Source organism: Neoarius graeffei, chromosome 5 (assembly GCF_027579695.1).
Source record: "Neoarius graeffei isolate fNeoGra1 chromosome 5, fNeoGra1.pri, whole genome shotgun sequence".
NCBI classification, from domain to species: domain Eukaryota; kingdom Metazoa; phylum Chordata; class Actinopteri; order Siluriformes; family Ariidae; genus Neoarius; species Neoarius graeffei.
The window spans coordinates 32,260,842-32,275,972 of NC_083573.1; the positions used below are offsets into that span (position 1 = coordinate 32,260,842).

The 15,131-nt window shown below is 41.3% G+C and overlaps 1 protein-coding gene across 1 annotated transcript in view; it reads left to right on the plus strand.

The window, feature by feature from the left end:
• The window catches only part of abhd16a (abhydrolase domain containing 16A, phospholipase), a 59,524-nt gene extending 44,686 nt beyond the window's left edge, over positions 1 to 14,838 (plus strand). Inside the window, exons 13-20 of the mRNA XM_060921556.1 lie at positions 3,467 to 3,571; positions 3,656 to 3,719; positions 3,820 to 3,876; positions 3,993 to 4,055; positions 9,081 to 9,157; positions 9,238 to 9,336; positions 14,314 to 14,360; positions 14,438 to 14,838. Coding sequence (XP_060777539.1) covers positions 3,467 to 3,571; positions 3,656 to 3,719; positions 3,820 to 3,876; positions 3,993 to 4,055; positions 9,081 to 9,157; positions 9,238 to 9,336; positions 14,314 to 14,360; positions 14,438 to 14,521 — 596 coding nt within the window. The 3' untranslated portion in view covers positions 14,522 to 14,838. The remainder of the gene's footprint in view (positions 1 to 3,466; positions 3,572 to 3,655; positions 3,720 to 3,819; positions 3,877 to 3,992; positions 4,056 to 9,080; positions 9,158 to 9,237; positions 9,337 to 14,313; positions 14,361 to 14,437) is intronic.
• The last annotated feature ends 293 nt before the right edge of the window (positions 14,839 to 15,131 follow it).

Sequence of the window (15,131 nt, forward strand, 5' to 3'; positions counted from 1 at the left end):
TCTAAAATACTTTTGTAAAGTGAGATGTCAGTATGCTGTAGCACTGTGTGATATGACAATGTCTTTATTGAAGTCCAACTGCAATTTATTTTTGTTTGCACAGCACTGTGAAGTCCTATAGGCTGTGACCTGAATACAGTTCCAGCACAACTGAAGTTTTATTTCATTTTTATTTTCCTTTGTCACACGTCTGAACTGAGACACAGTAGTATGCGACTCCATGTTTTATATTTGAGACTACAGCTCCCTAATCATCACAAAATCCAATTTTATGTTTTGTATGTTCCGTACTGCCTAGTATGTGAGTGAATAAACTCCCGTACCATTTTCTCTTGTCCCAGCAGTTTTTAACAAGTACTTTTAGCATAAAATGTGTTCACCATTTTAATTGTAGCATTTCACTTTAAAAGCCTTATTAATTTACATAGATTTAAAAAAGCGATTAATCGCGATTAACTATATGAAATTCTGAGATTAATCGTGATTACATTTTTTTAATCATTTGACAGCCCTTATATTTTTATATATATAGGGTCATTCCATGCCAAATCAACAAATATCTGACAAATTTATGCTCGACCATCTCAGATTTCAATGACATTTGGAGGGCTCAGAGATACTATTAAAAGAAGTTAATCCCCAAAATTTGAGCTTCCTGTCTCCAACGGTTTCAGAGATACAGACATTTGAATTTTTTTTTTTTTTTTTTTTTTTTTGCTCAAAACATACATATTTCAAAGTGTAATATAATCTTTATTATGCAAGATAGAAACCTAAAATTTTGCACAGAGACTCAATGTCTTGTACTACAAGCTTCAACTTAGAATTTCAATGGTCATTGTATATTAGATGGTGATTTTAACAAGGAAATTAAAAAGACAAATTTGTATTTTTTGCATTTTTAGCTCATTCTGGAAGCTTGCCTGTGGCAGTAATGCTTAAACTACGAATGTTATTCAAATCTACACAGAAATATCTGCCAATTTCAGTTTTACCAAGTCTCCACTATTCCTAGTTTGTCTGTAATAGGGTTTTGAAATTCGCCGATTTCTAAAACATGCCATTTTCAGTAGCAAGAAATCCAGTGTGGGATAGCAGTTAGGAACTTGTAAATTTTTTTTCAGTAATCCCCAAGACCCATATTTTATATTTCCAAATTTTTGTTCTGTGTCTCTCAAGTATTTTTAAACTACAGGGGTATAAAAAATCCATTTTCACCAAATTTGAATTTTTGATATATTTTCATATAACTGATATTTGAGGGTTAATAAATGCTTCAATAAGGCTCGAGTAGGTTAGGAGACATGTTTCTTCCTCAATTTTAAATAAAATTTCAATTAATGCTTAGTATTAATTATTTGTAAATTGATTTTAATCTAAGACTGTGTAACATTAGCAATCAATGACTAGCTATTGTGTACCAGTCAACAGCCAGCCTTATCAATATCAACACAGCACAATAGGTGACCTTTGATACCAGAACAGGTGGCTCATATCTTAGTTTTAGAGTCTGTAAACTGCATACTTGTTCAGATAACATTATATTGCTTGGATTATATTAAATACATTGTAATACAGAGCACTGAGAAAATTTACCAATGTTATTAACTGAATGTGTTTCTTTGCAAGGATTGGATATTTTGAATAGTTGACTAGGGAATTTAATTGTAGTTGCTTTCAATTTGAGATCAGTATAAATGAGTTTGTTCTTAGACATCTAGAAATGGCTGAACTTCCTCCCTGTACTATAGGAATTGGACTAAAGAAAGATTCTGACTGCCATAAACTAACATAGAACAGAAATTGTAAGTTAAATACACTCTCTCAGTATAGTTTGGAGCAACGTCGTGGCTCAGGTGGATAAGGCGCCATACCATAAATCCGGGGACCCAGGTTTGATTCCGGCATGAGGTCATTTCCCGATCCCTCCCCGTCTCTCTCTCCTGCTCATTTCCTGTCTCTACACTGTCCTATCCAATAAAGGTGAAAAAAGCCCAAAAAAAATCTTTAAAAAAAAAAAAAACTAGTCCATCTGACTCCTTTTGGTCAAAGTCACAGAAATGACATTTCTCCCATTCTGATGTTTGATGTGAGAATTAGAGGTTCTGACTGCAAAGTTGAATTCTGGACAGAAACGTTCTGTCTCTATAGCTGTTGGAGTTTTGAGATGTTGCACTGCTGTACATACTGTGTATCCTCTGTGTGAATGTGTGTCCCCCCCCCGGAGATAAAAAGCGTCCCGCGTTTTACGATTCCGGCGATTTGCCGAAGCAAGCGAGCAGCAATATCACGTGACCACCGTGGGGCGTGTTTACCCTACTTTTAACCAAAACAAATCAGCATGGGCAAACATGGCGGACTCTGCTCTCCCACCAGTGGAAAAGAAAAGGAGAATATGAAAGCGTATCAGCTAGATAGTGTGCCAGAGAAGTGATGGAAAACAAAAGGTTGTCTGCGAGAATTTCCATGAAAGGACAGATCGACTGAAGGATGAAACGGGCATGAAATCTGATGAATTTGCAGCGCTCGTCTTGGATTAATGAGTCGGAGTATGGAGTTATACACCTAATGTTTTCCAGAGAAAGAAACGATAACACACAAGCAGTAAGTCGGAAAAGAGATATTCGTCGTTTGTTTTTTCACGGATCTGTTCGCAAAGGTCAACCACAAATTACATCTCTGCGACTCAAAACTCTCCGAGGTCGAGGCGGAGTTACGATGTTTTTGAGTGTGACGCAGTTCTAGAGTTATGCTAATTATTTTAAAGCTCCTCGCGTTCTGCAGTTTCCAGAGGAAAACGGTCCCGAAATGGAGAAAAGCGGCCCTCGGGACATCAAAACGATCACATCGTCCGCGTGATATTGTTCTTGCGAGACAGAGGATAAGGCCGTGCACAATGAAAGTTTCAGATGACTTTGTAGTCCGCACCTTTTTACCTGAAGCTGTTGACCTGTTATCGTCAGGATTTTTGAATTGTGCTTCCGCTACGTGTATCTGTAGGTGTGCGTTTGTTCCTATCAAAGTGACCTGTGAGTGTATTTATTAATTGTTTTATACACAGGTACTGGATAAAATAACGTACGCGCGCGCGCACACACCTGGATATCGTCATTGCACAGTATATCTACCTCTGTTTGCACATTGTTTGCCTCTTTTTTTTTTTTTTAAATGTTATCTTTTTCACTCTATCTTTTATATTTTGCATTCCATATGCACTTTATATTTTATATATATATATATATATATATATATATATATATATATATATATATATATATATAAAATTTTTATTTATTTATTTATTTTTTTATATATTGGTAAGCGTAGTTTGGTCGGGCAATTGCAAAATAAGAATTTCATTACCCAATAATAAACCGCTGTGTCTGTTATTGTGTATATGACACACAAAAATCTTGAATTATTTTCTGACAAGTTTTTCTTGGTGCCTTGTCTACCTTTGCTTTAGCCACCTGGGCAGTGATGTCATACCCCGAGATCCGTGCACTGGTTCTGGACGCCTCCTTTGATGACCTCCTGCCCCTGGCCTTAAAGGTCATGCCCGACAGCTGGAGTAAGTGTCCTGACGGGCATCACCTGTACTGTACATCCTGTTAGGCAGTAGTGTAACGTAGCAGTGTGTGTGTGTGGTTAACAGGACCGCTGGTGACCCACACAGTCAGGCAATATATGAACCTGAACAACGCAGAACAGCTTTGCAAGTGAGATCCTGTGCACAGTGTAACAGTATTGTCCCGGGACATGATTGATTTTTACTGATTGGGTTACTCTGATTGATTATTGTCGTTTTTCTCTGTGCAGGTACCAGGGACCAGTTCTGTTGATTAGGAGAACCAAGGATGAAATCATCACAACCACGTAAGCTCTTATAAACTCACTAAATCATGCTTCCTTTAATCTGTGGTGGGGTTGGGTTGGGTTCCCCCTCCCAGATGGATTAATACACAGTTTACACTGAATGTGCTTTGATGCAGGGGACCAGAGGACATAATGTCCAACCGAGGAAATGACCTACTTCTGAAACTGCTCCACTACAGGTCTGACGGCATTTAATTCATGTTTTAATCCATATCGGAGTAGGATCATTGACCGAGGATCAGTTTTAGTGACTGCTGTGTCCTGGTTGATGTGACTGAAAGGCTAGAAAATGCTGACCTGCCACCTTAATTCAAAAGGAAACCGCATTGTCTCTCTTTCATGTTCTGCATCGTAAGTCTAAATGCAGGGCTGTGAAAAATCTGCAGATTCGCAGAATTCTATTGCAAAAAAAAAAGTACGGGGTGGGGGTACGCTGCTAATGGTTGGGGACCGTAATTGCTGACGAGTACCTCTAAACTCCAGGTGTCTCTGTATTTTACGATATCATACAAGTTATATATACACACGACATCGTCGACCGTTTTACGACACTGTGCCATTTCTTTCTTACCATTTTCGGGTTACTCTTTACAAACACGTGTTGACAATATACGGTAGCTTGCGATTAAGTGATGAGATTTTTCCAGTAGTCACGGAGAGACATTGTACAGAGAGGATGGCGATAACAACAGTGTGAGAAAAGTAGATAAGGAAAACGCTATCAAGAATCCGTGGAATTGGCAGTGGCTGGAATTTAAAGCCGGAAACGAATATCTTTATGAATACATCCGAAAGATGAAGGTGTGCTGCACGCTGTGTTATCAGGATGTAAAATACGGATCGTGAGGAAGAACGCTGTGGGTGCAATTGGTCTTAAGTGATCAATCTCATTAAATCACTCATTAATAATACCATTAATTTTGGTGCTTAATAATAAATTACCAAACAGCTAAATTATGGTATATTCCAAATTATGATCACTACCGATGCAGCAATAATGTATTACTTACCGTATTACATAGACACTACAGCCAATAGCACTCCTATACACTTGGGTGAAGGCAATTTGGAGTTCTTTGAGATTGTGTGACTTCAAGAATACAGTAGCAAGAAACAGACAAGCACAGTTTAACAGAATAATTGAATTTATTCTAACAATGATGCTAAATGGGTAACAGCAGTTGAATACATTCAATATGGTCAGCAGCTATATATATATATAATTTTTTTTTTTTTTTTTTATTTATTAGGGTTGGGCGGTATTACGGTAAGAAGGTATCCCGAGGTATCCAAAAGTACCAACGGTATCGGTCTCATTACCGTCATTTAAAAAAAAATATATATAATATCTAAATAAATATGGAGTACATGAGGTCATAATATAAAATAATAAATTGAAGATCATCCCGAATAACTGTGTGATCGTATTTTCACTAATTCTATCAATTTCCTAATGAAGTTCTCATTGTGTGCAGGGTTGTTTATGTCGTTACCATGGCAACCCTGCGTGACATTTGGAGTCTGACAGAAAGCTTCGCAAGAGACTGAGACCGGGGGTGTCATGGCTCAGATGGCTAAGGCACCATACCATAAATCCGGGGACCCGGGTTCGATTCCGACCCGAGGTTATTTCCCGATCCCGTCTCTCTCTCTCCCCCGCTCATTTCCTGTCTTTCTATACAGTCCTATCTAAAAAAAAAGAGAGAGACTGAGACCGCGGTTGAAAGATGGCAAGTCAAGATAACGAGTTAGTGGCAAAAAAAATACAACATCGGCAGTGTGGCAGCATTTTGGTTTCAAACCAAGCGAAAAATCTAATATGTCCCCTAAGGCACACCATAGCCTGGGGTACTCCACTTCCACGAGATCTCTCCAATGAGTTGTGTTTTGAGTAGGTTACATGAGTAACAACAAGGTAAAATAATATAACGTATGACATTTGGGATGTGGGTAATAAACGTTTGAAATGTCATCTACTGAAGAAACGGAAGAAAACATCGTAGCGTAAACTGTTAGGTTTCTGGTGGGAATTAGCAATGCGCTTGCTATCTTTGTTGGGTGTGTTAAACCGTATGGATTTAAGTGGAATAATTGTAAGGAGTTATGTGATCAAGACAACGTTTTAAGCAAGGTAAGGCCATTTGATTATTAATTTCCCCGCCATGGCATGACGTGGGCCCATATGATTTTGCCTTGTGCAGCTATCACGCATTTGAATTAGGTTCGCCTCATTTGCGCTGAAGAATATGGTTTATCGCGCAGTCTAAACGGACTTGGGTGTTGGTTGATTCTTTTCCTTTTTTTTATTTCCCATGCTTGAAAGGGTATGATCCTGCTCATCGTGTACTTTTTTTTTTGATGGAGTGGGTGAAATAGTGCTGCAAATGGCGTTTCAACGCAGACATGTGTAAACGACAGTTGAATGCTATTTTCAAGATGAAGGAAGAGTTGCGTGATGCTTTGAAATATCTCTTAATCCATTCATCAATGCACAAAATTCGCTTTGCTGCTTAATCCATACCACAATGCACACAATTCGCTATGCTGCTTTTAAATAGTACATTTGAGGCATAGGCGCACGTTACACAGTAGGCCGAAACAAAATTTTTTTTTTTTTTTTTTCTCGGTAATACCGTATACCCCGGGAAAACACAGACAGTTTAAAGGTATCAAAATTTGGATACCGCCCAACCCTTTTATATATATATATATATATATATATATATATATATATATATATATATATATATATATATATATATACGCAAGGCATAAACAGTGAGGTAGTACTCGATGAGCGTGGGTGTATGTGTGTGTGAGAGGGGGGAAGCGAGGGGAGAGATAGGGAGGAGGAGACAGAGTTTGAATGTGCACCCGGGAGGATACGCTGTAAAGTTTGGAATGTTATCTAAGGTGTTGGGGGGGGGGGGGGAGTGAAAATCACCTCGTGGTTTCTTGAGACAAAGGAATTCGTTGTGGTTGCTAATCCCACTATCCTATAACATTACCAAATCCACTGAAATCTTGAGGTCAAAATGTGTGTAATAATGAAATTAAGGGATATTAGAAAAGATGGGCTGTTGCATGCTCTTTTCTATCTATTAAAACAACGGAGGGAGAACAATTGTAGAACACAATGATCAACTCGACACTCTAATTGCCTACAGTGTGCACAATTAAACAGTTTCTGAGTTTAAATTCACACTACTTCATAAAGCTAATTCCTAAGACTAGTTTGCCCAAATGCCAGCCTTACTTCCAGTATCGATGTCTCTATACAGCAGGGGTGCCCAAATTGATCCATAAAGGGCCATGTGGCTGCAGGTTTTCATTCCAGCCATGCAGCAGCACACCTGATTTGGCTTATTCAATCAACTGACACACCCACCCTTTAATCAAGGGTGGGTGTGGCTGCAAGTATTTGACTGTGTGAAGACAGTTCAGTTGATTGAATGAGCCAAATCAGGTGTGCTGCTGCATGGCTGGAATGAAAACCTGCAGCCACATGGCCCTTTATGGATCAATTTGGGCACCCCTGCTATACAGGATATGCAGAGATGCATAGCTGCCAACTACTACGAATAAATCGTATTTATTACAATTTGTCGTTTTGATTACGAAAATACGAATTTACTACAATAAAATACGATTTTGCCAATTTTCATGGGTCATTTTCAAAGTCTATCACCGGTGGGATTCGTATTTGATAAAACACCGCTTCTTTCCAAGCGGCAGATAATACGCCAAATTTCATTGGCTATTGCTTGTTCTCTCAGCCAATCAATGATGCTATTAGATCATCTATGGTACGCTATCGTCTGGCCTTTGTTCACGAAGTTTCTGAACAAAGCGTGGTGTTTCAAGCTTTTGTTATGAAGATGTAGTGTAGTACTAATCTCTAAAGAAAGCATGGCTAAGGGGAAGGGCCAGCGCTTCAAGGACTCGTACCTAGAGGAGTTTCCCTTCATTTCTAAGTCAAGTAAGGGTGATCACTATGCATTTTGTGCTCCATGTCGGCGAGACATTTATGTGGCGCAATAACATCAACTGTTGACTGAGTAAGCTCTAGTCTATTTCTCTAATGTATACTTCGTCAAAAATTATATGTGCCAATTGCATTGTTTGAAGTTTTTGCCTGATTCACTGACTATTTTCATACATCGTTGAAAAGAACTTTGCAAATTAATGTAAGATGATAGTTTAGTTTGTAGAATAAATTTTGTCAAACTATTTTGTTTTAGTGTGATTTTTCAGGGTAGTTTTGCTAGAAAGCTTTGGTGGCGGGGGGGGGGGCGAAGACTCAGTACCCAACCTTGTATTACTATTTACAATTTCGGAATGTTGGCAGCTATGGAGATGTCCCGAAGTTTCGCGGAGTTTCACAGAAAGCTCGTGGGTCGCTTCTGTAAAGGGCAGAGAATTCTTGATCCGAAGTTTCGTCGTTCGTGAGGAAAAGTCTCTGACGATAATGTGCACAGTGATTAAGTCAGAAGGAATCCGGTCGCTTCTAACTTTTAATTAACTGCTTGGGCTGCAGTCGTAACGTTACTTATAATAAACAAATAAAACCGGTTGTAACTCAATTGAGTGAGACAGCGCAACTTAGGTGCTCTTTACCGTGGCCAGTGGTATATACGAAAGCGCGCCGAGTCCTTTTTCTTGCAAGGCAGACGTCTTGATTTTGGATGTTCTGATGAGCGGTATCTCTATACGTCTGTATGATGCGGAGATCCCAGACAGAGAGAGGAGGAGTTGAGTGTGATGGGGTCACTTATAGAGTTGGTCACGTGACGTGAAGTAGGTCATCGCGGAAGTTAGTTGATGGGATTTGTAGTTCTAGACGGAGACTGTGGCTGTCCCTACAACATGCTCGGTCGATCACGTGCAGGGAAAGAGACACGCAGAGCTGGTGAAATTAAAGCTGTCAAATTACGGATTACAAGGTATCTTGTTTTCATATTTGTCTTTTGATCATGCGTAATTTTTTTTTTTTTTTTTTTTTTTTTTTTACATTCTGCTCCCAAATATGTCAGTACCAGTAAAAGCTGCACCCCCCTGCCCCCAAACCCCTGCATTTTTTTTTTTTTGTAAAAACTTGTATGTATAATCGCTTACTTCAGTGACGTTCACCAGTATTACAGCAGATTATATTGTATTTACAATTATATTGAGGTCAGGATTGCCTCTGATTTTGTGTGGCTCAGGTATCCTAAAGTGATGACAGACGACAGTGTCGGAGCAGTCAGACGGTGGCTCGCAGCTGGCTCGCAGGTGGAAGAAGGTTTGTGCGTTTTCTGTCTTCTCCTGCTTGTTTTATAGTAACTAAGAAATCCTAAAAGACCTGCTTCCTTCCTTCTTCAGAGTCTGTATACACTGGGTATGAGGTGGACGATGGCTGGTGCCTGTCGGTACTGCAGTCCTATCAGACAGACAGGGACGTGCCTTTCCCTTGGAGCGTTGGTAAGAACACTGATTACGGAGATGATCACTATCTTAACTATTCGGTTGGTTAACCGTAGGTGCTAAAGAAGGCAACTGGACTTGCTTGAAATTCTTGAAGACGTTTCACCTCTCAGCCGAAAGGCTTCTTCTTCAGTTCTGTCTGACTAGTGAGGAGTTCCAGGTATTTATCCTCTAGCGGACCAAAAGCAACCCTAAGGAGAGTCGTTGACCACCTCAGGTCGGGTGTGAACGGTGTTAGCAGCCTAAAGGGTCATTAGGGTGATCCGTGGGTCGTTGGTTCTCTCTGCCATCGTGCAGTGTCATTGAAGTCAGTTGAGTCTTGGTGCAGATGTGTATTCAGTTTTCTTGGAAGTGTGCCAAGGTATGCATCGTAGGCAGGCTTTCGTCTAAACTGGGGAACAGGGGCGCTGCGCCCTCTTACTGAAATGCCGATTGAACCCCAAGTCACACTTAGGCCATGCACTTGTATGTTACTGCACAACATGCAATCTTTCTCAAAACGATCTTTTCTCTGTGAAAACATCCCAGCAACACCACGTGACAATGTGTCTGATCATCAAATACGTTATAATTACTCCAAAAATATTCCAATCATAGATACACCGCCAGACGGTGCAAAAACAATCCGAATTGGCGTTTTCCAGACTGAGGCGCCATGTTTAGTTGTCGCGGCTGCTCTCGCGAGATTTGACATGGGTTACATACAAAGTCAGCTGACTTGTAGAGCGAGATTTCTTGAGACTGAATGACCTTTCACCCACCGGCGCGGGAGTTTTTGACAGAAGTGGTTCGCGAGTTGTTTTTGTTGACACTTGGGCATTTAAAGCTGTCATCCCACGGCACGAAACGGAAGAAAGCCAAAGACTGTCCGGGGCAGAAGAAGATTACTTCTTTCTTTTTCAATGTTGACAGACAATTTGTTACAATTTCCCTCTCAGCCTCAGAATGTCCCATTGTAGCCTCAATTTTTCAAAGGCTTTGCACGGTGGAGGGGGGACGGACAACCGGCGCCATGGTGAGCGCCCTCATACTAAATTTTTCTAGAAAAAAAAATGGTAGGTGGCCGATAAATGGTGTCTCGGACCACCTCGTCTGTTCAGTGATGGTCGTTCCAGGTTGCCGAAGATGGCTTCTTTTACTCCTCTCTCAAACCACCGGCCTTCTCTGGCTAAAATGCGTACATCGCAGTCCTGAAACGAGTGTCCTTTGTTACTGAGATGAAGACAGACTGCAGAGTCCTGGCCTGAGGAACTGGCTCTCCTGTGTTGAGCTTGTGAAGCGGTGGTTTCGTTTCCCCAGTGTACACTACGTTGTCCTGTTTGTGTCTGGGTATTCTGTCCTTAGGGTGGACCAGTTTCTGCCTCTGTGTGTTACTGGGTCTGAAGTGTACAGGGATGTTGTGTTTGTAGAAGATCCTCCGGAGTTTGTCCAGATAGTCCAGACATCTAGGGAATGACCGTGTTCTTGTGTTTTCTTCCCTGTCCGTTAGTTCTTTTTCTGGTCTGGATGAAAGCCCAGTTGGGATACCTGCACTTCTGAAGTGCCTCCTTGATGTGTTTTTGCTCCTCCTCTTTTTCTTCTACTGTTGTAGGAATGTTCTGAACCCTGTGATGTAAGGTCCTAATGACCTTCATGTTCCAATGGGTGGTGAGAGCCAAACAGTAGGTACTGGTGTGTGTGGTGGGGGGTTCCGGTAGACCTAGATGCTAAGGCTTCGGTCTTGTTAGATGCGCACGGCCCAGTCCTAGGTTGTTTCCACTGACGTCCTCACGGGTTTTGATTTTTATATGCCTTCAAGAATTTCAAGCAGTCACCTTCTTTAGCACCTATGGTTTACTATGACCTGGATGACTGCAAACCCTCAGACACATTCGGTTGGTTCTCTCATGATGGTAACGAGAAGCTGGTGAGGAGGTTAAAGGTGATGCGTTATACCCCTTTTCAGTTGCTTGTCTAAAGTAGCCTTTCTCAACCAGGGTGCCATCAAAAAATTATATATTCTAACACTGAAATAAATAAAATGAATTAAAATTCCAAAAAACGATGATAGTTACATTAATGCAGATCATCGCCGCCTCATGCATCATCTCAAGTTGTCTCACGGCCCCCTTTCCCATGTCACAACGTCACTGCCGGGGTCAGCGTGACTGCGTATATTTTATATGGGGGTGCCTTGAGAATTTGCATACTTCTGAAGGGTGCCGTGACTGAAAAAAGGTTGAGAAACGCTGTTCTAAAGAACGTTTACTTGAGCTCATTCATGTTCATTGCATCTAAAACTGTTTCACCATTTGTAAATCTACACACTGGGCGAGAAAGTAATTAGCCAACATTGTGGGGTTTGCTTGCTTTTTTTTTTTTTTTTTTCCCCCAACTTCATACACATTGGTGGTGCTATTGCACTTGTAAAACAAGGGAAATAGCTCTGCTAGCTCATGTATCCTACCTACTGTACCTCTGCTTACGCCAGCTGTATTCTTTGTTTGCAGTAGACGTCACTTCCAGTAGTGACCCGCCTCATTATGTATTCAGATTTCCAGCTGACGCACAGGCATCCTATTTGTTTGCAGCAGTTTCGCCTCCAAATATGCCAGATCGTTGCTCTGTAGTCGGATGTTCAAACTGATCAAATCAAGGGAAAAAAAAAATGTCGTGCACAAGGGTGAAAGAAAGAAAAATGGCTCGCAAACCTTTCAGTGTTCGAAAGGAAGCGAGAGTCCACATGCTCGTGTTTGCAACGATCATTTTATTAAAAGGTATGTACATGAACTTTACGTATCTAATGTTCACGGAGTTCTTAGGTTCTGGATGTTGTAAAACCAACCGTTGATGAAACGAATCACATACCACACTTCGGCTTAAAGTGCATATCACGGGTAAATTGAGGAGCAAGATCAATGTCTCATCTCATCTCATTATCTCTAGCCGCTTTATCCTGTTCTACAGGGTCGCAGGCAAGCTGGAGCCTATCCCAGCTGACTACGGGGGAAAGTCGGGGTACACCCTGGACAAGTCGCCAGGTCATCACAGGGCTGACACATAGACACAGACAACCATTCACACTCACATTCACACCTACGGTCAATTTAGAGTCACCAGTTAACCTAACCTGCATGTCTTTGGACTGTGGGGGAAACCGGAGCACCCGGAGGAAACCCACGCGGACACGGGGAGAACATGCAAACTCCGCACAGAAAGGCCCTCACCGGCCACGGGGCTCGAACCCAGACCTTCTTGCTGTGAGGCGACAGCACTAACCACTACACTACCGTGCCACCCCAAGATCAATGTAATTCTCCTATTTTGTATTAAACTTTGGTCAAATATCTGTAACATTCTGTGATTTATATATATTAGTGCTGTCAAGCGATTTAAAATATTTAATCGCGATTAATGTCGCGACTGTCATAGTTAACTCGCGATTAATCGCACATTTTTTGTCACATGAAAAACCATTGTAATTCTCTTATCAGCATAAAGTGAATGGGCTTGCTCACCGTTCGAACTACGGGGGTACTCGGGGGATCCGAGATCCCCTGAAACAGACATGAGATCCCTTGAAAACATGATTTGGGAAATGTTGGGGGGTCTCTAAAATATTGGCAAAATGATGTTTATTGACATAGCAATCGTGTGTAACGGGAAGCATTTGCATATCCAAAGTGAGCGCACGATGGAGATCCGCGCTCTGAGACAAGTGCAAGCACCCCAAGGGAAAAAAAAGGGACCCCCCGAAAATATCGGCATAGTTCGAACACTGGTTGTACCAATGTTTTTTTTTTGTTTTTTTTTTTTTAATTGCAGAGCATAACACGTCTTGTCACAGCCACTGCAAAGTGGAGCTGGAGCCGCCGATGGGAAAACGAAACCTAAGCCGAGCACCGTGGCTCTTCAGGGGAGGGCAGAGGACTCTGGCTGTGCGGGGCGTGGCATCATGTCACAGAGCGTTAATCTCGCGATAAAAAAATAATCGCCGTTAAAATTGAGTCAAGTTAACAACGCGACATTTTTGACAGCATATATATATATATATATATATATATATATATATATATATATATATATATATATATATATATATATATAAAATTATAATTAACCTTGTGCAATACCAGAAAAATTCAGTTGAAATCAAGCCATCTGAGGCTCTGAAAAAACTTGCCATTTCCCAGGAAACCTTGGTTTTCGTGACGTCGCGTGCGGGACGCCTCCCTCTGAATCCTACGTCAGCGCTGGTTTGTTTGAGAAAGCGACCTGGTGGTTTTCTGCAAATTTCTTCAACGTTATCGCGTAATTATTAAAATGGTTAACAGATGTATCGTAGGAGGGTGTAGCAACACCAATCTTGATGGGATTAGTACTCATCGTTTCCCAAAAGACCGGACAATGAGGGAGAAATGTGAGCGCTTGGTCTACACAGGCTGTGCACTGAAACCGTGCAAAGCTCTCGCAGCCTGCTGGCGCTTCCGCAGGTGACGTCACGAATCTGGCTCCAGACTCACTTGGGATTTTTCCAGACGTGTTTTAGGTTTTTTTTTTTCTGCTGTAGACAGACGGCCTTGTGCAAAATTACCCTTCTGGATGAGTGTGTAAAGGGACATTCATATAAAAAAAAAAAAAAACACGAAATTGGTCCAGAATATGCACTACCTTCACAAAAATAAGCCGATTATTGTCCTTTAGAAGTCTTATTCCAATAACATGGACCCAGACACAAAGCCTTCATTTGATTCCTCGTCGGAAACTGTTTGAAAAGTCTGTCTTCTTTAAGCTGTAGGGGTCCAATCCATCCCATCCCATACATATTTTTCTTGATCTCAATTTTGGTTCTAGTCCATTGACTGTCAGATGTAGAATGTTTTCCACTTGGCTTGGATGCTGTCTTTGTCTCCTGGTTCCCAAGTGATGGGTAACAGTCATGTGATTTGCAAACAAAGAAAACACCTGAACTGTAACGTCCTCCTGTGTTCCCAGGTGAGGACATGGTGCTGGAAGGCAGACGGCAGCTTGCGCTTTTCCTGGTGAGGTGGAAATCACGCCTACTATCCTGTATTATACTACAAGCATTATTAATAATACCTTTCCTCGTTTCTCCTAGGCTCGAAAGTACATGAGAAATTTCGAGACAATGCATTGCACTCCCCTCCCCATCTCAGAGTTTCACCTACCCTGGAAGCTCTAAAGGCCAGCGAGAGAGCAGGATGGAGAGATGAAGCAAAGCATGAAGTTACGGTGGTGAAAGTTTTGAGTGTTTATAAAATGACGTGCATTTGTGTCAGTTGGGTGTCTGCATGGTTCTTTTTAAGATTTTGAATTCGTCAAAGTTGGTGTTTCTCAGGCTTGAAATAAATGAACATGAATGGAAAGTTCCTTTGGAAGGAGCTGGGCTAATCTCTTCGCTCTCACTGTTCCTCTGTTTTGTGAGAAGTCTTTATTTATTATGAATCCGTGCCCTAAAACACAACTTGGATGTTACTGTATTAAAAGCACTTAATAAAAGACGAGGGATTGTGTGGTTCATGTGAACAGCAGCAGCTCACTTGATCCAGCTGAAAGTTCGACGCACTGTTTCTCAGACAGAGGAGCGCAGTTTCCCCAAAAGCAGCACCGCACCATGAATGCTCTCCCCTCCCTTCCTTCCTTCCATCTCGTGCTTTCCCCCCAAGACACTCAACCCTAAGAGGCTTTTGGGAACTCCAGTGCAGACTTTTCTGTTTTCTAACTTGCAGTTAAGTCAAGTTTTCACTGTTCAGAAATGGTCATTTTGTGAAGTTTTCCTCAAGCCAGTTCCT